Below are 25,852 nucleotides of genomic sequence, written 5' to 3' on the forward strand. Positions count from 1 at the left end.
CAGAAGTTTGTCTCTAAGAATGTGTCCATTTCATCTGAGTTATCTAATTACTGGCATACAATTATTCATACTACCAACCTTCAAGGTTGGTAGTAATGTCCCAACCAAGTGTCTTTTATTTCTGACGTTAATAATCTGAGTCTTCTTTTTATTCTTGGTGAAGCTACTGCTTCTGTGAACAACCAGGGGTGTGTTTTTTCCCTCCACTCCAAATGAAATCTATCCTGGTTAGTAGAACTACCCAGCTGGTTGAGCTGAGGGATTGGGAGTGGGGAAGTAAGGTGGCTTCGGGGGATGGGAGTAGCCCCAGGCCAAAATTCTAGATAGACTCCCACTGTTCTTACCCAAGATTATTATTTTTTGAGACAGGGTCTCACTCTGTCACCCAAGTGGGAGTGCAGTGGCATGATTACAGCTTGTTGCAGCTTTGACTCCCTGGGCTGAGGTCATCCTCCTACCTCAACCTCCGGAGTATCTGGAACTACAGGGATGTGCCACCATGCCCAGCTAATGTTTGTATTTTTTGTAGAGGTGGGGTTTCACCATGTTGGCCAGGCTGGTCTCGAACTCCTGAGCTCAAGCGAGCTGCCTGCCTCGGCCTCCCCAAGTGCTGGGATTACAGGTGTGAGCCACTGCGTCCGGCCCACCAAGATTGTTTTCTTAATTTGTTATATGTCTTTGGTTGATTTCTAGAGTCCTGAAATGGTTGGTTTTGGCAATTTTGCTGTTTTGTTTTTTGAGACAGGGTCTCTGTCACCCAGGCTGGAGTGCAGTGGTGAGATCACGGCTGTCTGCAGCCTTAAACTCCCCCGCTCAAGTGATCCTCCCACCTCAGCCTCCAGAGTAGCTGGGACTACAGGCACACCATCATGCCTGGCTAATTTTTGTATTTTTTGTAGACAGGGTTTTGCCATGTTGCCCAGGCTGGTCTCAAAACTCCTGGGCTCAAGCAATTCTCTTGCCTTGGCCTCCCAAAGTGTTGGGATTACAGGTGTGAGCCACTGTGCCTGGGCAATTTTGCTGTTTTAACGTTGCTGTTTGGGGAGAGATTTGCCAAGTTCCTCACTCAGCCATTTATGGATGTATAATCTTAATCAATATATTAATTCCCACTGCATAGACTATGAATGACTCCTAAAAGTAGATAATTTACAGACTTGTTTGGACTATATTAATATATATTAAATAGCTACTACTTATTGAGTACCTACCATTGGGATAGCTGTTTTATATATACATATATTCCACAGCCCTCATGTTGTTTTGTGGATATTATTCCTATCACAAATGAGAAAACCAAGGCTAAAGGAGCTTGCCTAAGATCTTATTAGCAGAGTAAGAATTTAAACCCAGGCCTTTCTATGCTCTTGCTATTCCATTTTGTCCACTTTTCACTGCTGCCTTACCAGGAAAAGCGTTCTTAGAATCAATTTATCAATCAATATACAAGCATGGAACACATATTGTGGGATTTCCTGAGTGCTGATTTAGCCTCTTCTATTTTGCACCCCAACCCCTATCCCATTCCAGTCTTCCAAAGTAGGCCCTTGAAGGGCTTGAATTGGGGGTTTTGGGTGAAAGGTTTTCACTAATTCTTCATTCTCTACCTTTGTTGAAAGCCACCCTAAACATTCCAAAGGCCAAATATTTCTGGGCTCTTAGTTTTGGAGAGATTTTTACCTCTCACAGTTTAAGCCAATCAGAATTATCTTGGAGGTTGGTTAATAAAGTATTATTATTTCCTCACCTTCCTTTAGAGCAGTGGTTCCCCAACCTTTTTGGCACCAGGGACTGGTTTCATAGAAGACAATTTTTTCACAGACCAGGGTGGGTGGGGGGATGGTTTTGGGATGATTCAAGTGCACTTACATTTATTGTGCACTTTATTTCTATTATTGCATTGTAATATATGAGATAATTATACAGCTCACCATAATGTAGAATGAGTGGGAGCCCCAAGCTTATTTTCCTGCAACCAGACCATCCCATCTGGGGGTGATGGGAGACAGTGACAGATGCCTTGCATGTGCAGTTCACAATAGGGTTTGCGGTCCTGTAAGAATCTAATGCCACTGCTGATCTGACAGGTGGAGCTCAGGTGGTAATGCAAGCAATAGGGAGTGACTGTAAATATACAGCTCTGCTCGTTTGCCTGCTGCTCACATCTTGTGGTGTGGCCCAGTTCCTAACCATGGACTGCTGCTGGCCTGTGGCCCGGGTATTGAGGAACCAACCAGCTCATACTAGGTCTGGTGATGAAAGTCCTACTTAGGGGTAAAGACCTATGACCAAAATGAACGCTGAGCTAAGGAGTTAGAGGTGCTGGGGCAGAGATGAATAAACCAGGAAAGCTTAAAGAAGCAGGATTGTAGGAATTGTTGATTCAACAAATGTTATGCCAAGGGGGTATTTTGGGCTTTTAGAATTACCCTAAGGTCTCTTTCTAGCTGCAGTTCATTAACAAAAGAAAAAAGAATTACCCTAAGGCTCATGGGTACAAAGGATAGGAAATTTTGTGGTCAAGAATAAGTCAAACTCTTGACTGTTTTAAGAGCATCAGCTGCTTTCCTAGTCTGTATTCTGTGTGCACATTATTCAGTCTTTCCTTCATTTACTCAGATTACCCAAAATCTGCCTGTGGGCTCAGTATCATGCTATATGCTAGGGATACAAAGTTGAAAAGGATATAGCCCCTTCCTTCGAGAAATGAGTGGGGGTATCAGGGGATCACTTTTGAATGTTGAAAGAATTTAAGTTCATCAGCAGTCAAGGCAGAGAAAAGAGCAGTCAAGAAAAGGGGCACAGTGCAGGTAAGGGCAGATCCTTTAGAGCACAGCATGATTGTGTCAAGGACCTAACAAGAAATGTGGTCTGGTCAGAGCTTGGGAAGTTGAGTGCACAAAGGTGGAAACCTAATGAATTCCAGCATTGAAGGGGTAGAGAATGGAGACGTCAAATTTGAGACTGGCCTGGGCAACATAGTGAGATCCCATCTCTTAAAACAAACAAACAAAACCCATGGTGGCATGCACCTGTAGTCCCAGCTACTAGAGAGTCCTGGCTATTAGAGAGGCTGAGGCAGGAGGATTGCTTGAGGCCAGTTCAAGGCTGTAATGAGTGATGATTGTGCCACTGCACTCCAGCCTTGGCAACAGAGCGAGACCCTGTCTCTTATCATCACCACCACTCTGGGCAACACAGTGAAAACCAGTCTTTACAAAAAAATACAAAAATCAGCCAGACGTGGTGTCACATAACTAGTTCCAGCTACTCGGGAGGCTGAGACAAGAGGATTGCTTGAATCCAGGAGGTCAAGGCTGCAGTGAGCTGTGCTCGCCCCACTGCACTCCAGCCTGGGCAACAGAGGCATCTCCAAAAAAAAAAAAAAAAAAAAAAAAAAAGTTAAAACACATGTGCAGAAACCAAGACAAAGATATCAAAAAAACAGTGGTTGGTAGCTAATGCTGCCTCAGCGTCAAATAAGAGAGAACGAAAAAGGATCCAATAAACCTGCAGGTAGGATGTTACTTATACCAGAGCACTTTCTTTCTTTGAAATGGTAGGAGGCAGAGGAAATTAAATAAAACAAAAGCCCATCTGGCCTCATGTTGAAGTAACCACTATTTCCTCTGAGTACATGGAAGAACCTTTTATCCAGGAGACTGAAAAGGGTCAAGGAACGTTGTCTCCAACAAGAACTATTTGAAGAAATGAGACATTTGACTCCAGCGTTAACATACTCAGCTGAAAACAGGATCTCTACAGTTTTCTTTCAGATTCATCGTTCTACAAAGCCAAAATAAGATATTAAGGCTGAAGAAATAAAAACTGAATTAGCATTGGGAATCACAATATACTGATGACTCTCATTTCCTCATATGCTCTCAAAGCCCCAGTGTAATGGTAGATAATAGTCCATACATAAAAATGTCTATAATCTTTCTTGAAATAACATTGTCAGAAAAAGTTAATATAATCTGAATAAAAGAATTTTGAAGGCCTAATTTTTCCTCCAAAAGGAACTCTGACAATGCTGTTTTAGCAGTTATTTACGGTTAAATACCAGAAATCTGCTGACAACCTGAAAAAATTTCCACTTAAATCTTCCAGTTTAAACTTGTTGCCATTCTAATCTTGCAGCCTTTACAATGACCAATTGTTAATTAAGAACAAATAGTAGGGAATGTTTTCCCCTGCTCCATGCCTCCCCTGCATTTCCAAATTCAAAAAGATTGACTTGCAAATTGGAGTTCTGGGAAAAATCAGATGCAAGATCTGAGTATAATTGGGCAGAAAAACAAGACACATCATTCTATTAAAAAGCTGTCAAGGTGTTTCCTGCAATAATTATCAATCTTTTTCAGAAACTGTTGAGTTCACTCTGGGAGGTGAAAATGTTTTCATTTTAAACACTGCAAAATGACCGAAAGAACCAATTGGTATCGTTAAGGTGGGAAATAATTTTTAACTACATTCATGTCAGTTACCAAGATAGTATCTTTGATTAAGGGTTTGGACTTTTGGTCAGGCATGATGGCTCACACCTGTAATCACAGCACTTTGGGAGGCCAAGGCAGGAGGACCACTTGAGACCAGGACAACATAGGGAGATCCCGTCTCTACAAAAAATAACCAATTAGCTAGGCATGGTGGTGTCCCTTTGGTCCCAGCTACTTGAGAGGCTGAGGGAGGAGGATCAGTTGAGTCTGGGAGGTCAAGACTGCAGTGAGCCATGGTCATACCACTGCACTCCAGACTGGGTGAAAGAGTGAAACAAAGTATGGACTTTTGAGTCAATGGAACTGTGTGTAGTGTTGTATTTCTAGCAATTTCTAACAGTATTCCTTCATAAGATGACAAGCTATTTCTAACCTCATTTCTCCTTCTGTTTTAGGAACACTTGTGTCAGGTTTCTATTTCAGTAACCATAATCACTAATAACTAAGGGAACACAAAAGTCCATCGATGAAAAGTCATCTCTTAACTGTGGAAGGCCAGCAGTTAATATACTGGACCACAAAATGAAATCAAGTGATGCAAGTTCTTCCCTCAATCTAAGAACCTGCAGAATACCAAGACAAGTGTTTCAAGAATCATCCAGAAAGGTCAGTTTTAAATTGTATGTTTAAGGCAGAAACATTACTTGGCATGGGGCTTTCTAGGTAAAAAAGGAAGACATAATATAATTGGCTTAGATCCTAAGAGTTTTTCTTCTCTTTATTTGCAAGATAAGTTGATTAACTTCAATTATTAATAGCCAAAACTTGTGCCTCCTAATTAGATCTATACTCTAGTGAGATATAATCTCATAATTAAGCACCCAAAGTTTTTGTTGTTAAAAAAAATTATCAGCCAATAATAAAACTTTTAATGACTGTAGCAAGTTGACACTTTCTGGTTTTCTATCCAACTATGCAGTATAGTCTTGTTTTTGGTACCACCATTGTAATTTACTGAGGAATAAACAAGACAGAGAAGCACACAGCGTTTGCTAGATACTCTTAAAGTATGTGATACTTAAAATAGCACCCTTTCCTGGATATGAAGTTTTATTCACATTTGAAAATATATTCTTAAGTTCTAAACTCTTCACTTTAAAAACTGAGGGTAAGTAGAATTATTTTCATTTTCCTTGAAATAATTTGATCACATCTAAGACAACAAAAAGAACCTATTTAAAAATACTGTTTTAATAAGGTGACAGGTGATGGTCCTCTGGCCAGGTATTTATTTAGAAACCACCACTTACAAGTCAAACTGGTATTCCAAAGGGAGTAGTTAAAAACAAAAACAAGAAACATACAACTAATACAATTTCTCTTACTCTTCACTTTTCTTTTTATTATTCAAAAGTCAAATGTTTTTAAATCATCCATCCTCAATTTTGATTTAATGTACCGTCATTTCCCCAAGAAAAGAAATTTCAGAATCTCTTTGGAATACTAATTTCATGTTTCTAGATTTAACAAAACTGTTGAAGTTTTAAATTCCATTCTATTTCCCTGAATTCTCAAGACAGTTGCTGATGTAAATTTTAATATAAAATATTTAGTCACAAAATAGTATTGCTTTTGTATGCACATAGTTGTAAGATTACTTTGCTTTTGTCAATAAAAACTATACCATCTTTCATAAAACTCTAAACAAATTAAGAACTGTGATGTAGAACAAAAATTACACATGGTAAAACAGGTACCAGCACAACGTTAGGTTATATTACATCAAAAAAAGTTTTAATGGTCCCAAATATATATACTCAACAACTAAGCATACACTCAGGGGAGGAAAAAAAAAATCAAAAACAAAATAAAACAAAAAAATTATGACACAAATGACCACATCTAGAATTCCACTCAATCTTTAATCAAGTAGGGAGAAGTCCCCACTTAAAAAAAAAAAAAATCTGCAGTTTGAAGGGCAAAGGGAACAGTTAAAAAAGAGGAAAACTTTATACTCGCCCCTCCCCCACAGAGGTTTTCCAAACCTGTTGTAGCTTGACTAAAATGTTCAGAATGTATGATTTTAAAGGCAGGTCTCTTTATACAAAGAAACTGCTGGCATTCTTGACTAGTGAAGAATTATGGCAGAAAGGCCCATTCTTCTGAGTCTCAAACATGGTCCAAGAAAGCATATTCTGATTGTAGCAACTGACCAGTCAATCCAGAGTTCCACTTACAAAACCCCTGCCCTGTTGGCTTTTTGTTTCCATTTCCTTCCCTGAGAAAAGGGCAATGTGTGGTCCAAGCTGGAGAGCTCAAAGGCTTAAGTCTTTCCCCTAAATGTATGATATCCCCTCCTCCTGCTCCATTGAATTGGCACTTGATGAGCAGAAGTCAAGTGTAAGAGGCTGATCTGTGTCAGTCATTCACAAGAGACCACTGCGCTTTGTTGTGGATTTTATATGGGGGAGGGGTGGAGAACCAGTTTTTTTCAACAGGTACTGATCCTAGGCCGTTGCCATTATTATGAATCAAATTTTGCTTTCTTTGACAATGGTAACGTATCTTCCTTATCTTCATCCTCATCATCATCTTCATCATCATCAGGATAATCTACCAGACCCACGAGGCCTCCCTGTTAAGAAATAAGGATTATTTAAAGAACAGAAAACAAAACATATAAAAACACTGGTGTTTTCTGGCTGGAGAAAGAAAATAGATCCTACCAACATAGTAACGGTGGTTATTTCTGGGTGGTGGGACTGTGTTAAACTTCAATTCATTCATTATGTTTACATATTTTCTAAATTTCCTGTAATAAACATGCATACTTTTTTACAATAAGGGAAAACTTTGAGTTAATTAGAATTAAAGCAAAAAAAATTTTTTTTTTCCAAGTCGGAGTCTCGCTATGTCACCCAGGCTGGAGTGCAATGGTGCAATCTCGGCTCACTGCAACCTCCACCTCCCGGGTTCGAGCAATTCTCCCTGCATCAGCCTCCCGAGTAGCTGGGATTACAGGCGCCCGCCACCACGCCTGGGTAATTTTTGTATTTTTACTAGAGACAGGGTTTTGTCATGTTGGCCAGCCTGGTCTTGAACTCCTGACCTCAGGCGATCCACCTACCTTGGACTCCCAAAGTGCTGGGATTACAGGCATGAGCCACTGCACCCAAACTAAAGCAAAAAAATTTAAGTAGTTTAATCCTAGCAAATTACCCAGGAGTTAGAAAATGAATGAAAAATGTTTGTTTCAAGACTTAATAGCATATTAAAATTGTTTTAAACATAAAGTCTAAAATAGTATAAAAATGAGGCTGAGCATGGTGGCCCGTGCCTGTAATTCCAGCACTTTGGGAGGCTGAGGCGGAGGGATCACATGAGGACAGGAGTTTGAGACCAGCCTGGCCTGTTAATTAACATAGTGAAACCCTGTCTCTAATAAAATTACAAAAATTAGCCAGGTGTGGTGGTGCACATCTGCAATCCCAGCTACTCGGGAGGCTGAGGCACAAGAATCGCTTTAATCTGGAAGGTGGAGATTGCAGTGAGCTAAGATCACGCCACTGCACTCCAGCCTGGGTGACAGACTGAGACTCTGTCAAAAAAAAGTACCAAAATGAAAACTGCAGCGGATAAAGAGACCACCAGAAATGAGGGGAGACAGGCTTTTTCTATTTATTAGAGGTTAGGAAAGCAGTTCTACCCTGACTCTTCCTCATCATTTCATCTGGGTTTCCTTTTAGCCCTGCTCCTTCACCAGAAACCACTGCCGCTTGCTTTATTTATTTATTTTTTGAGATGGAGTCTCACTCTGTCGCCCAGGCTGGAGTGCAGTGGCGCCATCTCAGCTCCCTGGAAGCTCCTCCCCGGATCACACCATTCGCCTGCCTCAGCCTCCTGAGTAGCTGAGACTACAGGCGCCCGCCACCACACGCGGCTAATGTTTTTGTATTTTTAGTAGAGACGGGGTTTCACCGTATTAGCCAGGATGGTCTCGGATCTCCTGACCTCGTGATCCACCCGCCTGGACCTCCCAAAGCACTGGGATTACAGGTGTAAGCCACTGCGCCCGGCTGCCGCTTGCTTTATTTCGATGCTAAGGGAAAAATTCACACTGCTCTGCTCTCAAGCCTGCCTCTTCATTTCAGCGTGTCTCAGATTCACTTCTTAGCCGTCAGGAGTCTCCAGCTCACGCCAGAAAAAAAAAAGACTGAATGGGCATTACGTGTCTGATTTAGATCAGTGATTCCCAAATGCCAGTCTTTTAACTGCTAGTCTGCTAGCCCAATAATCAATATATTATGTCTCAAAAGAAAAGGGTGGTTGGCATAAGGAGCCCCCAAAACTGGTTTTATTCTGAGATTGCATGTTTTCTACATTTTTTCTTAAGATTTTGTTCCTTTTTTTTTTTTTTTTTTTTTTTTTGAGATGGAGTCTCGCTGTTGCAGTAGTGATCTCGGCTCACTGCAAGCTCCGCCTCCCAGGTTCATGCCATTCTCCTGCCTCAGCCTCCAGAGTAGCTGGCACTACAGGTGCCCGCCACCACGCCTGGCTAATTTTTGTATTTTTAGTAGAAACAGGGTTTCACCACGTTAGCCAGGATGGTCTCGATCTCCTGACCTCGTGACCTGCCCGCCTCAGCCTCCCGAAGTGCTGGGATTACAGGCGTGAGCCACCGTGCCCAGCCCTTGTTCCTTTCTTATATGAAATGTTAGTGATAGTAGATGTTTAGTTTTCTTAACAAACCTTAACTGGCAAAGTAAAGTTAGAAGTATCCAGATATTTAGATTATCATTTCCCCACAAAGGCTTTATCTGGGTATTAGTTAGGAAAATTTATTCAAGAATAACTGAAAACCTTGAACATTTCTGTAAATGTTTTGACATACAAATTTGAAGTTTCAGTTCTAAAATCCAAAATACCCAAGTGAGAATTCACACTATATTCAGACTTGCATTGGTCATAAAAAAAACTTTCAGAAATTTCTCAACCTTTATATAAGTTCAAGCGGTGGGGGGGACTCATCCTCTAGTTCAGGGATGTTAAATCAGTTCTAGGTGGCAGTAACCAAAGGGAATCTTAGTCAAAATTATTGTTGAGAAAGCTTCAATTGGGAAAAAAGGGGGCAAAATAGGAGTCAAAAATGTACCTTTGTAGTAATAGCTGCCGTCTGAGACGTATTTTTAGGTACGGATCCAGGAGAGCCTGGAGATCCTGGGGATCCAGGTGATCCCGGAGAACCAGGCAGATTTGTTGTAGATGACTGGCTGGTGAGGTTAGTCTTCGTTCCACTGGACAGGGAAAGCTTGAAACTTGGGCTCTGCCGTCCAGAAAGATTTGTTTTCAGAAGCACTTCCTTTTCCTCACTTTCTTTTACTAAAAATGAGAATACTGTCAATAGTCGTCCCCCATACTTCTTTTTTAAATTTCCCCAAATGAGGTAACACTAAAACACATTTAACTAGCTTACTACGCTGGGTAGAAACATTGAAGTTCAATTTATAAAAGAAGCTTACCAAAATACTAACCACAATTCCATTCATTGGATCTTACCCCAGAGAAGAAGTGAAACCTTCAGAATCATATTTAGTATCCCTACCCTTCCTGAAATAGTATATTCCTTATTCAACTCAAATTAAGAAAACTTAAGTCTATGCCTACACAACACTGCTATTCAGTCACATCCCATAAAGCAATGGAGTCTTTAAACCCTATGCCATCACACATTCCAAGCAAATAATCATTTTGTCAAGAAATAAGAATAAATCTAGAGTAAGAAAGCCTTAATTTTCTCTTGCCCTTTTTTTTTCAACATACATTTCTTCCTTTCCATGAATTTACTTATTGGATCCATAATATCATCATCATTTTTAGTTTTGTCAGATGGAGACACTACAGCTTCTCCATCTTCCATGTCATCTTCATCTGTGTTAAACCACATCTCTTCTTCATCTTCTAGTGTTCTGGCATCTCTTCGATATCTGTGATTCCTCAAAATGGAACGCATACTATGAGTAGAGAAGAAAGAGTAAATACAATCATATATGGACTTAATTGTACTGTTACAGATGACTTATTAAACTTGTTAACATAGGGAATTAACATGAAATTTACAAATATTAAAATATCAATGTAAATCTAGGTATTTAGATTAATGTACAAAATTTTAAATAATAATTTGTAACCTTAGTAACTTGTAAATTCAAAGCAAGTAATATAATCCTCATTTTATTTTGAACACATGAAGCCTCACTTCCACTGTTTGGTCTTTTTTTTTTTCCCCTTATCTAGCCTGATACATGCCTGAGGTATTATACTAATAACCAGCCTAATCTTCAGGGAAACATTTATGCTGACCCTTACAGGAAGCTACAATTTCTATTTGCTATCTGCTGATTTCCCTGTTCCTTATCAAGCCAAATAATATCAAATAAACAATAAAGCCACTACCATACGACTTGATGCTGAACGAATAGGTTTAAATATATGGTAATTTACCTGTCGAGTTTGGGATTATCTTGCCTTTCTCTTTGTTGTTCAAATCTCAGTTTTAATCCTTTAAATGTCTGTACATAATCTACATCTTCCAGTGCTTTCCAGTAATTTTCAATTACATGAGCAGTTAATGATTTTATATCTTCCTACAGAAAAGAATAGTAATGAAAAAATGATAGGAAAATGTCATTTTAGCAAGATGAGGCTTAATTTAATCAATTCGTACCCACCAAAAATAGCTTAATTTAATAAAACTACATAATCTTAGAGATAACCAAACAATAAAAAATGGGAATAACGTACACTGGCTACTATAGTAGTCCCCAATTTATCTATGGGTCTTTTTTTTTTGAGATGGAGTTTTGCTCTTACTGCCCAGGCTGGAGTGCAATGGCGTGATCTCGGCTCACTGCAACCTCTGCCTCCTGGATTTAAGCGATTCTCCTGCCTCAGCCTCCAGAGTAGCTGGGATTACATGCATGCACCACCACGCCTGGCTAATTTTGTATTTTTAGTAGAGATGGGGTGTCTCCATGTTGGTCAGGCTGATGCACCACCACACCTGGCTAATTTTGTATTTTTAGTAGAGATGGGGTGTCTCCATGTTGGTCAGGCTGGTCTCGAACTCCCGACCTCAGGTGATCCGCCTGCCTCGGCCTCCCAAAGTGCTGGGATTACAGGTGCGAGCCACTGCACCCAGCTATCTATGGGTCTTTACAAAGTAAATGCCCAGGTCTTGCCCTAGGTGATTCTGATTCTGATGTGCGGGCTGGGTATGTGTATTTTTTAGAGATGGGGTCTCGTTCTGGCACCTAGGTTGAGATATAGTGGTATGATTATAGCTCACCGCAGGCTTGAACTCCTGGGCTCAAGCAATCCTCCCACTTCAGCCTCCTGAGCAGCTAGGACTATCGGCATGCACCACCATACGGGGCTAAGTTTTAACAAAAAATTTTTGTAGAGATGGGGTCTTGATATGTTGCCCAAGCTAGTCTCTAACTCCTGGCCTAAAGCAATCCTCCCACTTTGGCCTGCCAAAGTGCTGGGATTACAGGCATAAGCCACTATCCCTGGCCATGGACATATATGTTTTATTAATTAATTTTTATTTTAGGTTCAGGGGGTCCATGTGCGTATTTGTTATATGGGTAAACTGCGTGTCACAGGGGTTTGGTGTATAGCTTATTTCATCACCCAGGTAGTAAGCACAGTACCCAATAGGTAGTTTTTCAATCCCCACCTTCTCCTACTCTCTACCCTCAAGTGGCTCTGGTATCTGTTGTTGTTCCCTTCTTTATTTCCATGTGTACTCAAAGTTTAGTTCCCACTTACAAGAGAGAACACACAACAGCCATGCGTATTTTAAAAGCATGTCACAGGCCGGGTGAAGAGGCTCATGCCTGTAATCCCAGCAGTTTGGGAGGCCAAGGTGGGCAGATCACCTGAGGTCAGGATGTTGAGACCTGCCTGGCCAATAGTGAGACCCTATCTCTACTAAAAATACAAAAATTAGTCGGGTATGGTGGCACATGTCTGTAATCCCAGCTACTCTAGAGGCTGAGGCAGAAGAATCGCATGAACCTGGGAGGTAGAAGGCGCAGTGAGTCGAGATCATGCCACTGCACTTCAGCCTGGGTGACAGAGTGAGACTCTGTCCCCACCCCCCTCCCTCACCCCCCAAAAAAAGCATGTTACAGAAAAGTTCTGGAGACGAATAATGGTGATGGCTGCCAACAATGTGAATGTTTACTTTAAAATGGTTAAAATAGCAAGTTTAATGTTTTATATTATTTTATCCCAGCTTTTAAAAAAGCACGACATCCAGGTACTGTGGTATGCACCTCCAGTCTCAATTACTTGTGAGGCTAAGGTGGGAGGATCGTTTGAGCCCAGCTGGGCAACATAGCAAAACCCTGTCTCTAAGAAACAAACAAAACAAAAAGCCATGCTAGATAAATTTGCACAGCATCAATGAGAACCACTAGCTTATTACATTACTAGAGAATAAAGAGTATTATGAAATTGGTCTTTAGAAATGTGTAAGTTAAGAAAAACACATTCAAATGCTTATCTGTCAAGTGTAGTTTTGCTTTCTTAAAATGATTACTGTGACCATCCTACAAAGCAGCAGTCCCTAACCTTTTTGGTTTCATGAAAGACAATTTTTCCACCAACTGGGGTGGGAGTGGGGGAGCACGGTTTCAGGATGAAATTGTTCCACCTCACAGTTAGCCAAAGGGTTCATGCTCCTAGGAGAATATAATGCTGCTGCTGATCTGATAGGAGGTAGAGCTCAGGCAGTAATAATGCCTGCTTGCCAGCAGCTTACCTCCTGCTGTGCAGCCTGGTTCCTAACAGGCTATGGACTGGTCCACGGCCAAGGGGTTGAGGACCCCTGCTATAACAGATTTGTAGCTGCTGAGAGGTAAGATGTAGCTTGAATCAAATCTCTCACAGGCTTTTGGTACTTTTTTTTTTTTTTAAATCTCTCCAAATATTATAATCTCAAGCCAAAATACTAGGTAATGCATATTCAATTTTCTCAAACAATTAAAACGAAAATTCTAATTAAAAATACAGAACCTACCACTCTAATAAATTCAAACATCTCTATTATGGCAGAGTTCATCAGATTGTAGCGGGATCCATTGTTGAGAAATGCTTTCACTACTGGTTCAAACAAAAAACTTTTCATTATGTAGCGGTTGTAAAACTCATCTTTTAATCCAATAATCTTTCTTTTAAAACGAAGGGCACCTGAAACACAGAGGCATGGTTGTTTAAATCACATACCACTCTTCCATACTTTAGACTTACCAAACAAAAATAACCATCAAACCAAAAAAAACTGTTTAACACATATCAATAATTATTTATGATGTTTGCACTTCCGGAACTGTGAACCTAAAGATAAGGATTATGAAAATGTTATCAGAAAAATGTCTTCTAAAAGTAGTATATGTCATCATAGAACACAAGTCTTAGAAAGCCAGAAAAATCCTGAAAATAAACCAGTTACTAATGACCAAAATGTAATTTACATCTAAAATAAGAGCTAAGACAAACGAAGGAACCTATCACACTACTTAAGATGAAAAAATTCAACATGACCTTTTATATCCACCTTAATAGAAAAAACCAGTGTTTTATTAGGGCAATCCACTGTATAATTTGATCTTCAATATTTTTGGACACTCTTATTATTTTGCATTGTAGTTCATGGAATTTTATTTATTTGTGGATGTGGCTGTAGAAAGGCCATCAACCCACAAAAATCTGCATGACCCAAAATTTGCCTTGCCATAGTTTAAAAATAAATTTAGAGGATGTTATTTAAAATGTGGTCCTCTATGCTTATTGTAGCGAGTATGCTTTTTAATTTTTTTCTAGTTTTCATTTTCATAATTAGGCTTTAACTTACAGATTAAAAGGTATATTTACATCTTGAGGTATGGGGAGTTACTTAAGTCACCATTCATCAAGACACAAATATACTCAGACAGCTAGACTTCAACAAAGCCCTCTTTACCTAAATGGAATTATCAGTAAGTTAATGCCCCAGTTATTGTAAACAGTGCAAAAAAGCATACTCACTTCATGCAGTCACATCGTCTTCGGTTGGCAAGATTAAATATTGTGTTTGTATTTTGGTTTCTTTGGAGATCATGGAAGTGGCTCGTTAAATTGCCAATTTGCTATTAATCAAGTCCTTCATGAGCAGGTAGCCAGGCAACCATGCTGACACGGTTTCTGGGTGGGAAGGCAGAGGAGTAAAGCAGCTCAATTTTTCTTTAGTTGGCAGAAAAGAGGTCCACAAGTGAATGCCCAATTAGGTACAGTTGATTATTAACTGCCTTAACAATGCAACTTATTTAAGAGTGTATCTTTCTTAAGAAACACTCTGGGCAGGGAGTTTCTAAATAGTTTATAGAATAATAATTGCATTTTATTTTTTAAACTACTGAATATTTTTAAAAACATACTCATGGTGAACTAAGACATTTTAAACACTAAGAGGCATCTTTCTGTGTGATAAGTCAAAGCCTAACAAGGGTTTATTTTCCCAAAACAATATTTTCAGTTTGTATTTTTAAGGTTATTTGACAAAGGAACTTACTGAGGCATTTCCATTTGTTAGGAATAAAAATCAGTACTTTAGAGCTCATGCTAATAGACCACATTTTAAACTTGTAATAATTAAGGCAGGAGTATTACTATTTTAAGAATTTGTACTCCAACTTTGCGGGCTTTGTGGAGACTTGTGTCCTACCATAACACACACACACACACACACACACACACACACCCTCTTGTCTGACTGTAGTTCCTAGGTGAGTGAAAAACTCCTTTCCTGAAATTCACTAAGACAAGGGAATGTAGATGGCACCACTGCACTTCTTCCAGAGCACTTCTATCCAGAAACTGCTGGGGTAGATAGAAGGAGGTTCTAGTGGTCTTTTTGTTGTGGTCCTTATTTCCATTTGCTCTTACATTTTATATCAAGAACTTTGTATTATTACCACTCAAATCCATCCCTTAAAAGAAACCTGCATCAAAAATATCCAACCACTATTCTTTGCTGTTGAGTAAAAAGCTGCTTTCAAAATTTTACCAGTAAGATCTAGGAAGTCAAGTCACTCAAAGTAGAGTGGAGAAAGCTTTTAGGATAGGCCAAGTTGGCACTGCCATTGGATTTTCAATGTAAAGCACATTCTGCTTCCACTCACATCTCTAACCTTCATTAACATTTCCAGGAACCTCTTGTGCTTAGTTTCAATCATCTCTAAAAAACATTATTTATCTGTACTTTATAAAACGTGAATTTCATGTAATAAATTTGTGACTTTTTACCTTGTAACTAATGATAATTGAATAAATGCCTCTATAATAAAGCTTTATTTCATTCCTTTTTAAGATTTCCATGTTTTTAACAAGAACAACAAAACACCCTCAAACAACATAAAAGCATGAGCTAAAGGGCTACAGTATAAGCTCCAAGGAACTTAATAAGGCCAAGGAAATTGATAGATCTGATATCTAGCCTATAAAGACCGAGTTTAGAAACGATTGCTAGACACACCTACATACTTAACTAGTTGTCTTTAAAGATGACAAAGTATAATAATTAAGCAGCAGCAAATATAAAAAAATTAAAAGCTCCCTAAATCCCCAAACTGTTACATTTAATTGCTCATTACTGTCTGCATTTATATATGTGCACCTAAACTTAAATATCAATAAACCCTCCTTTAAAAAAATATTATACCTAATACTTCAATGTACACTTTTTTTCAGAAGAACCACAAGTATCTTAAATTTCCTCAAATTTATTTTAGTTCTTAGATATCTTTGGTAAAAACTCCTATTGCATACTACAAAGCCAGTTCTAAAAAGCTTGTTCCTAATGACAGGCATCTTTGTTAGGAAGATACTTATATATCCTCAACCCTGGGAAGAGAGGTACACCAAGAGGTCCTTTCAAAGAGTTAGGTTTAATGATAACCTGACTCAGTTTGGAAAATATCAACAATGAAACATAACTAAGATTTTGCTAACATATTTAGTTTCCAACCATAAACTTTCATTTACTTAAAAGATTCTCTCCAAAGTTCTCATTAGATTATGAGAAATTTTCTTTGCAATACTGCAAGCAAAATAATGAAATGATGAACTGAACTAAAGAAAAGTCCTTTGCTTTTAGCTGCATTGTCCTGACTCTCTTTAAAAATGACCAAGTAGGCTGGGCGCCATGGCTCACGCCTGAATCCCAGCACGTTGGGAGGCCGAGGCAGGCGGATCACGAGGTCAAGAATTTGAGACCAGCCTGACCAACATGGTGAAACCCCATCTCTACTAAAATACAAAAATTAGCTGGGCGTAGTGGTGCGCTCCTGTAATCCCAGCTACTCAGGAGGCTGAGGCAGGAGAATTGCTTGAACCCAGGAGGTGGAGGTGCAGTGAGCCGAGATCGTGCCACTGCACTCCAGCCAAGGCGACAGAGTGAGACTCCGTCTCAAAAAAAAAAAAAAAAAAGGAAAAAAGAAAAAAAAGACCAAGTATACTTTGTCCACATGCCACAATTTTTTTTTTTACCCACTTAACAACTTAACTATGTATTCAACCAAGAATGCAATACTCTCTCATGACCAAGACACAACTCAAGTTACCAATTGTGTGAAATTTTTCATCTGCCTCATTAAATTATAATGAATTATTTCCACTATGCATCCAAACACACCTCAATATAGTGCTTATTACTGTTGCATTTTGATTTTCACATGACTCCCTCCTCCTAATGAACTGATTCCATTGATGGCCAAGTCCAGGTCATAACCATCTTCATTTTCCTAGTACACCAGATATAAGATAGTAATCAAATCTAAGATGCCACTGACTAAGCTACCAATTATAGTGACATGCCATTAACCCATTCATGCTAGATGTTGCAAATTTTTTTCTGTAAAAAAAAAAAAAAAAAAATCAGACCTTGGTGTTGACCTTAAGCAGGATATAAATAACTCCCACAAGCTTAGCGTTCCAATAATGCAAGACTAGGCATAAATGGGTTAATTGTAAGACTCATCTTGATTTCAGAGATAATGTGTAAAAGTGTACATTTCTTGAATCAATGAAATATAGTTGTGTTTAATATGTTTGGTAAAATAAAACAATTTATTCATTTATTCAGTTTTTCCATTCTGCTCTCAAATCCCCTTTTCCACACTTGAACAAAACTCTATTGTCAACATAAAAGAACAAGTCAAAGAGCTATAAACTCCCCCTCTAAACTTGGCCTTGGTGTTCTCACTTTTTCTGTGATAGTATATGAGAAAAATGAATATAATGTTGCCCTGATAGGAAGTTTAATGAATTTTAAAAGAAAGTAATGTTGCTTTTATAAAATATAAAATTTATTATTTTTCTTGGGTGGGGAGACAGTGTCTCTCTGTTGCCCAGACTGGAGTGCAATGGTGCAATTTCAGCTCACCGCGATATCTGCCTCCCAGGTTCAAGCGATCCTTCTGCCTCAGCCTCCCGAGTAGTTGGGACTATAGGCGTGCACCACCACACCCAGCTTTCTATTTTTAGTAGAGACGGGGTTTCACCATGTTACCCAGGCTGGCCTAGAACTCCTGACCTCAGGTGATCTGCCAGCCTCATCCTCCCAAAGTGCTGGGATTATAGACATGAGCCACTGCACCTGGCCATTTATTTATTTATAAATTTAAAATAAAATTTTAATTTATAATTATTTTAATAATATGTAATTACATGATTTAAGGATTTTTAAAAAATCAATTAAGCAAAACAATTAGAAATGAAGTAAAGAAGATTAGCAAAAATGGATATATATTCAGGCCTCTAATTAGTGCATGACTATGACTGCTTCAAACAACAACAACAACAAAAAACACTCAAACTTACCTTTAAAAACCAAAGGGCAAAAATTAAATTACCACCAGAAATCTCTTACAGAACCTCTAGGGTACCCCTAAATTTGGTCTAACAACTTACCAGTAAGGACCACTTACATATGGCAACTCATTACCTGAGATGTCTGGCTGCTGCTTGATAAAGAACATTCTGGATTAACCTATTTTCAATTCAGAAACATGGTTTTCTCTAACAAACTCGGGTCTTAAGAACACTGTGAAAGTCATTTTGAAAAACTTATGTCTAAGAACAATCTTGTTATGAGACTATATTGCTCTAAAAGAGTCTACAAACGTTTTCATAAAGGTCCACCTAGTACATATTTTAGGCTTTGTGGGCCACATATGGTCTCTGTACCATATTCATTTCTCTCTTCTCAGGCCACCTTTTAAAAACATAAACATGTTTCAGCTTGTAGGCTGTACAATCATAGGCCATGGGCTGGATCTGGCCTCAGCTGTAGTCTGTCACCCCTGCTATAAAATATCCAAGGTAAAATGATCAAAGTGCTGTTTTAGTAATGGAATATAACACTGTAGACACATTCTACTCCCTTACTGTATATTAAGTAAGAAGAGAGTCAAGAAAAACACCTGCTCAACATGGCAAACCTGCATAATCAGTGGCAGAGCTAGTATTATGACCTAGATCTCCTGACCTGTAATCAGTGGTCTTTTCATTTGGGCAATAAGATGTAAAAAATACCAACATGTCAATATACAAAGATGATAAATAATTCTAACACTTACACAATGCCAAGAAAGCATGCTTCGAGGCCATAAGAACTAGCACTCTCCGGAGGATATCCTTATTAATAATGTAGTTCTTTATGTGGTAGGTATGGTGCTCCACACAAAATGTTAACAATTCCAATACAAGTGCCAATAGTTGGGCAGTCTGAAAATCATCTAAAAGAAACAAAACACAACTAATTATATTTAATGACTAACATTTTTCCTTCTAAAATGTAAGAACTCAAATTCTAATCAAGTAAAATCTCTTCTATTAACCTAAATATATTAACTTTAGGGAGGAGGAAATTAGCATTTACTGAACGCCTAACATGTGCCAGGAATGGTGCTTTACTTTTTTTTTATTTAATTTTAACAACCCTATAGGAAACTGTTTCACATTATGAGCCTATTAACTAACTAGACCCAAGTTGGAAAAGTTAGTAAGGCAGAGTTATGATACAAATCTAGAGTATCTGCCTTATTCCAAAATTCAAGGACCCTCTACCAGGTATCTTAGCATGTTCTCCAACAGATATAGCATATGAGGTTTTGCCAGACACCGTGTCATCTTTGGTGCAATTACTCTCTCTCCCTGTTCCCTTGATTCCAGTGTGTTTTGTGCCTCCTTTACTAGTTGTAACGAGTCTATACTGAATTATAATCATTGACTTATCTTTACTCCTCACTAGGCAGCAAGCCTCTGAAAGGCTTTTTTTCATTCTCCCACATTTAGATTATAACAGTCCTTCACAAAATCACAATGAGTTCTCATCTTAATAAAGGTTGGAGGAATAGAACATGTGGTTTGGAAAGAAGCCTCAAGCTTTACCTAATATGAATAAAGCAGGTAAGAAAGATGGACATTCACATTTCATGGACTTGATTCTGGAGTTACACAAAAAGTAAATTTAACTTGTGTTTTATGTGAGTGCTATAATTATGCTATATTAAGAATTCAAGGCTGGGCGTGGTGGCTCACACCTATAATCCCAGCACTTTGGGAGGCCAAGGTGGGCAGATCACTTGAGGCCAGGAGTTTGAGACCAGCCCGGCCAACATGGTGAAAACCCTGCCTCTACTATAAATATAAAAATTAGCCAGGCATGGTGGCAGGCGCCTGTAATCCCAGTTACTCAGAAGGCTGGGGCAGGAGAATTGCTCGAACCTGGGAGGCAGAGGTTGCAGTGAGCCGAGATCCTGCCACCACACTCCAGCCTGGGCAACAGAGCAAGATTCTGTCTCCAAAAAAAAAAAAAAAAAAAAAAATTCCAATAACAAAATAATGTATTTACTCCTAAAGCTTAAATAAGCAATTTCTGAATGTAGACCTACAACTACCTCCTAAATTAAACACACGCACACGCACGCTAAAGCTCTAATGAATATAATGCAAAAATAACAAACCTTAACATATCTTCAATATAAATAAAAGTAGCTTAATATTGTGCAAAAATCCTAGCTCTGTCTATACATCTGGAGTACAAATATTTTAAAATGAATTTTTTCATAGCTACTGCCTTCTATTTATATTTCACCAGTGTAGATGCAAACTGAATACAAATATTGTTCAACAAAAAATTATCTTATTTCTTTTACATGTTTCTGTTATCTGATTACAGTACTTTCAGGGAAATTGTTTTTTTTTTTTTTTGAGTTGAAGTCTCACTCTGTCGCCCAGGCTGGATGGAGTGCAGTGGCGCGACCTTGGCTCACTGCAAGCTCCGCCTCCCGGGTTCATGCCATTCTCCTGACTCAGCCTCCCCAGTAGCTGGGACCACAAGGCACCTGCCACCACGCCCAGCTAAATTTTTTTTGTATTTTTTTAGTAGAGATGGGGTTTCACCGTGTTAGCCAGGATGGTCTCGATCTCCTGACCTCATGATCCGCTTGCCTTGGCCTCCCAAAGTGCTGGGATTACAGGCCTTTTAGGGACATTTTTGTCATGAACTTTTCTTTTCAAAATACATCATTAATTCTCCAGGTTGCTTTTGATAAAAACAACCAACCAACCAACCAACCAACCAACCAACCAATTATTAAGACCTCTATGTTAAACTGATGGTTTGAACTTTTAAAGACTACTACTTTTTAAAAGGTGTGTCCTCCCAGCCTCTACCTCCCACTAACTGCCTCCGAAAAAGACTGACTTAACACCAACTTTGAATTCAGCATTCAAGAACAGAGAACTTAACTACCAACCTGAATTATCTTACCTTTACTAGGTTTGTCTTCTGTTGTATTTGCTAGTAAAGGAGCAGTGAGAACATGCATACAGTGCTTGTAGAAGAAACCCAGAAATTCAGTCTTTTCTGTTTTCTAAGGAAACAAGAACAATTCCATGAACTTTAACCGCACTGGTTCCTACCAGCAATAAATAATATACTAGCTATGAAAAAGAGGGGAAATGCTCATGGCTTACATTGGCAGTGGCTAGCATGTTCTCTGGGTCAACTAAAGTTCGAAGCAGGCCCATAAGCTGGACTGCTCCTCCAAGTTCAGGATCTGTATCACAAATCATATGTTCTATAATGAGGTTGATGAGCAAAATATCCTGGAGAGAAAAATAGACATACTCAGGATCACTTATTATGAGAGAACAGAAAAAGCAAAAACTAAGACACATACCACAGCATTATACCTAGGCTCTAGCTGTTTTGTTAACTGCAAAGTGAAATGTTTAACTCAGTTATCTGACAGGACATATGACAGTGTTTCATTCCCTAAAGTGTGGTACAGGGACATAGCCCTAAATAGAAATTTCTTGTCTATTATCTTTAAATTCCTCTGAATAAAGCAAAAGCAAAGTTTTAGTTTGGTGATAAGATATCTTTACAACCTTCTAATAATGTAATCTACCTTTTGAAGAAAGCCAGTGGGTTTTATGACCATAGCTTTAAGAGTAAGAATATTTAGGTAGGATTTAGAACATCATTCTACTTTCGTTGCTTTTGTTTTTATTTTATTTTTTTGAGACGGAGTTTGCCTCTTGTTGCCCAGGCTGGAGTGCAATGGCACGATCTCGGCTTACTACAACCTCCACCTCCCGGGTTCAAGCGATTCTCCTGCCTCAGCCTCCCTAGTAGCTGGGATTACAGGCATGCACCACCATGCCCGGCTAATTTTGTATTTTTAGTGGAGACGTGGTTTCTCCATGATCGTCAGGCTAGTCTTCAACTCCCTACCTCAGGTGATCCGCCTGCCTCAGCCTCCCAAAGTGCTGGGATTACAGGCGTGAGCCACCGTGCCCGGTCTATTGCTTTTATTATTATAGAGTCCTTCTATTTATGGCCAATGATGTATGTTCTCCATTTGTAAAAGTGATATAAAATTTCCTTTTAAAATAAATTTAGGAAAAAATTATCTGAATGTCTGAAATTGGAGAAAATGAGACTATGGTATTTAGAGAGTGCAGAGAACAAATGGATTATACACATTCTAAATATCAAAGAAAAGAGATGGCTGGTTTTCCTGAGGTCCTATTATGACTGGTATTCCTCACCTAAGTAGTAAATAAGATTGAGAGGGATTCAGTGAGAAAATCCCTGCTCTTGCCTATGTGTATGCAAAGGCAGGATGGACAAGGGATAGAGAAAATGCAGACAGTAGATGGAAATGATGATTAAGAAGAGTGGGAATCAAGAGTCCTAGTGACTGAAATGTTATTCTGTTGCAAAACAGGAAAAAAAAAAAAAAAAGTCCTACTGTGTGTATTTTGAGGTATATCAATACATGTTCATATGTTCCGCTCATGGGTTAATGGGACCAACAATAGCCTTTATTTTCAATAATACAGATACTTTGGTTCTCAAAGAATTTTTTTTTTTTTGAGATGGGGTCTGGCTTCGTCACCCAGACTGGAGTGCAGTGGAGCAATCATAGCTCACTGCAGAGTCAAACTCCTGGTCTTAAGAGACTCTTCCTTCTCATCCTCCTGAGTATCTGGGACTATAGTGCATGCCACCATATCTAAGTTTTAAAAATTAATTTTGTACTAAAGGAGGGTCTTGCTATGTTGCTGAGGCTGATGTTAATATTTTATAAAAGAAAAATATGACACAACAGTTCAAACTGGTGCTTTTTTGCACCTATCCTGCACTATAAAAATAAAAACTTAAACATAGCAGTTACATGGCATTCCATTTCCTTTTGACATCACAATACATTAAATAGGATCTTTTCAAAAAGTAAGACAGTCTATTTTCTTATTTCGTAAAAATACCACAGGCTGGAATTCTAAACAGATTTTTTTTTTTTTCCTTAGGGGATCTTTATTCCCCTCCTCCCTTAAGAAGGACCTGAGAGCAGGTCCTTCTTACTCATCCTTACGTAAAAAGTTGCTTCCAAATTGTTATGGGGGAAGCAGGAAAAAATCAGAATCATTGGTTCAATTATTTTAAAATAAAGGAGAGCACACACATTTAGTGCTCTCACATGTCACGCACTATGTGATCCAGGCGCACCCTTCACATTACCAGGATATATTCTCTATTACTTTAAAATCTGGTATATCTCAGATGCTAACGTGAGTGTTTGTGAACAACGTAACAGCTTGTTCTCTATGGCTAGGCAGTAAAGAAACAGCACCCTTCATATTTTAAGGGACTGTGCTACATTTCTTCATTCTTGACGATTTTGAGAATCTACCCTAAAGTCAATGTTTTCCTAGGTAACTTACTCTTAATTCCCCAGATACAAGAATTGATTAAATGATTTAAAAAAGACAACATAGCAAGTTGACTTCAGAATTAAAACAAAACAAAACAAAACAAAAAACTGACATGAATATTTTAAAAGGCAATTTAAATGAACATAAATAATTGCTGTAGGACAAATTGATAAACTGAGACAAGAACCAATTTAGGGGAACAATAAGCCGTCTGATATTATGGCTACACTTTTCCCAAACAGCAACAATTAAATCTTAAAAGTGAATAATAAAAACAGTTATAGCTTCCTATGTATAAATACTTACTATTAGTACAAATAATATTTACCTTGCTGGTTATTTTTTGCTCTGTTAACTTCTTACTTACATCATCATTCTGTTGTGCCTCCTGCATGACAAACTCTCGTACCATGGATGGATTATATTCAACCAAGTATGAGAATATATCAGTAGCAGCACTTCGCACCTGTGTATCATCCATGCCCTGCAGACAAAAAACATTTATTTTTCCTGTAATTATAAAAATACGGAACCTATAGCTATGTAAATATCCAAACCTAACAAAACATATGAAAAAACTGCAATGTAAAAGAAAGGTCAAAGAAATTCTTCTGCATATAAAACTCTTATTGTACGGATAAAATTATACTTTCTAAATCATTTATTTGTTTGCCTATTTTAACATTTCAGCTAATAAGCTGCAAAGCTGACAAATTATCATTACATTATGGAAAATTCCTTTACTGCATTCTTTCAATACTGTGTGAAAACTGTCTAATATTGGAATTTTACAGCTTCTTTAACTTAATGAACTACGCAGCTAATTTCAAATATTGGCTATAATAGAATATTTGCATGTAGCATTAAAAATATTAATTTTGGGATTAAAAAATGGTAATTAAAAATGAGGAGACACAAAACTTACAAGGATGACTTCTAAAGCTGGTAATATGCCCATGTTTGACAAAGTCTTGAAAAAAGCATCTCTGTTTTGAGGCTGTAGCGTTTGGGAAAACGCACAAAATTCTTTTAAAAAGTTAACCTGAAATTAGAAAATAGGATAAGTGATATAAAAAGTTTATTTTATTTGTTTATTTATTGAGACGGAGTCTTGCTCTTGTTGCCGACGCTGGAGTGCAATGGCACGATCTTGGCTCACTGCAACCTCCACCTCCCGAGTTCAAGCGATTCTCCTGCCTCAGCCTTCTGAGTAGCTAGGATTACAGGTGCCCGCCACCATGCTTGGCTAATTTTTGTACTTTTTAGTAGAGACGGGGTTTCGCCATGTTCGCCAGGCTGGTCTCAAACTCCTGACCTCGTGATCCACCCACCTCGGACTCCCGAAGTGCTGGGATTACAGGCGTGAGCCACCAAGCCCGGCCAGTTGTTTTATTTTTATGCCTTTCGTAGTATCTAATTTCTTACCAATTCCTGTCTTTTTTCCTCATCTGTTGCTTCATCTGTTAGTTGTGCAAACAAATCTGTCAGAAATTTTTCATCTTCCTGTGAAACGAAGGACAAATGCAATTATGTTAATGCTAAGATTGTCCTAAAATATAATTTGAGGAATGCTTTAATATACACAGCAATAACTATAAAAAGGAAAGGTGGTATTGGCAATGCTGTCTTTTCTTTTTTTTTTTTTTTTTTAACAGAAGGAAAAACCACACTATTAAAGTATAAAATTTTGTCAAGGCTCTATTTTCTAAGCCTATATAAAGGTCAGGTAGTAAATATTTTGAGCTTTGCGGCCCATGTGATCTCTACTACGAGTACTCAACCCTGCTCCAGTAATATGAAAGTAGTCACAGACAACTGGAAATGAATGGATATGGCTGTATTTCAATAAAATATTACTTACAAAAATAGCAGGACCAACACTTGCTGACCCCCCACTTTCATAGGTTTTATAACCTTATTAACTTTTAAAAGGTAGGTTCTACAACCTCTCAAATGAGAATGAAAATGAAGACAAAGCTACTTTAGTGTTTTAAAGATACAGAGAATGTCTCAATTATTTAAAAAGCAAAATTTAGAACTTTTTGTTTTACTTCCTCATTTTATAATTGAGACTTGGATTT

The 25,852-nt window shown here is 38.4% G+C and overlaps 1 protein-coding gene across 5 annotated transcripts in view; it reads right to left on the minus strand.

The window, feature by feature from the left end:
* Positions 1 to 5,820: 5,820 nt before the first annotated feature.
* The window catches only part of PPP4R3A (protein phosphatase 4 regulatory subunit 3A), a 55,470-nt gene continuing 35,438 nt past the window's right edge, over positions 5,821 to 25,852 (minus strand). For 3 of the 5 annotated variants that reach the window (XM_055097950.2, XM_055097948.2, XM_034938022.3), the window contains exons 6-16: positions 25,197 to 25,274; positions 24,697 to 24,813; positions 24,100 to 24,255; positions 21,525 to 21,656; positions 21,319 to 21,421; positions 19,121 to 19,279; positions 13,525 to 13,694; positions 10,941 to 11,083; positions 10,260 to 10,450; positions 9,592 to 9,818; positions 5,821 to 7,074 (exon numbers count right to left, since the gene is read on the minus strand). In XM_055097950.2, the coding sequence (XP_054953925.1) occupies positions 6,964 to 7,074; positions 9,592 to 9,818; positions 10,260 to 10,450; positions 10,941 to 11,083; positions 13,525 to 13,694; positions 19,121 to 19,279; positions 21,319 to 21,421; positions 21,525 to 21,656; positions 24,100 to 24,255; positions 24,697 to 24,813; positions 25,197 to 25,274 (1,587 nt within the window). In that variant the 3' untranslated portion in view covers positions 5,821 to 6,963. The remainder of the gene's footprint in view (positions 7,075 to 9,591; positions 9,819 to 10,259; positions 10,451 to 10,940; positions 11,084 to 13,524; positions 13,695 to 19,120; positions 19,280 to 21,318; positions 21,422 to 21,524; positions 21,657 to 24,099; positions 24,256 to 24,696; positions 24,814 to 25,196; positions 25,275 to 25,852) is intronic. The other 2 variants (XM_055097949.2, XM_034938023.3) reach the window with 1 other exon arrangement.

The sequence above is a fragment of the Pan paniscus genome, chromosome 15, assembly GCF_029289425.2.
Source record: "Pan paniscus chromosome 15, NHGRI_mPanPan1-v2.0_pri, whole genome shotgun sequence".
NCBI classification, from domain to species: domain Eukaryota; kingdom Metazoa; phylum Chordata; class Mammalia; order Primates; family Hominidae; genus Pan; species Pan paniscus.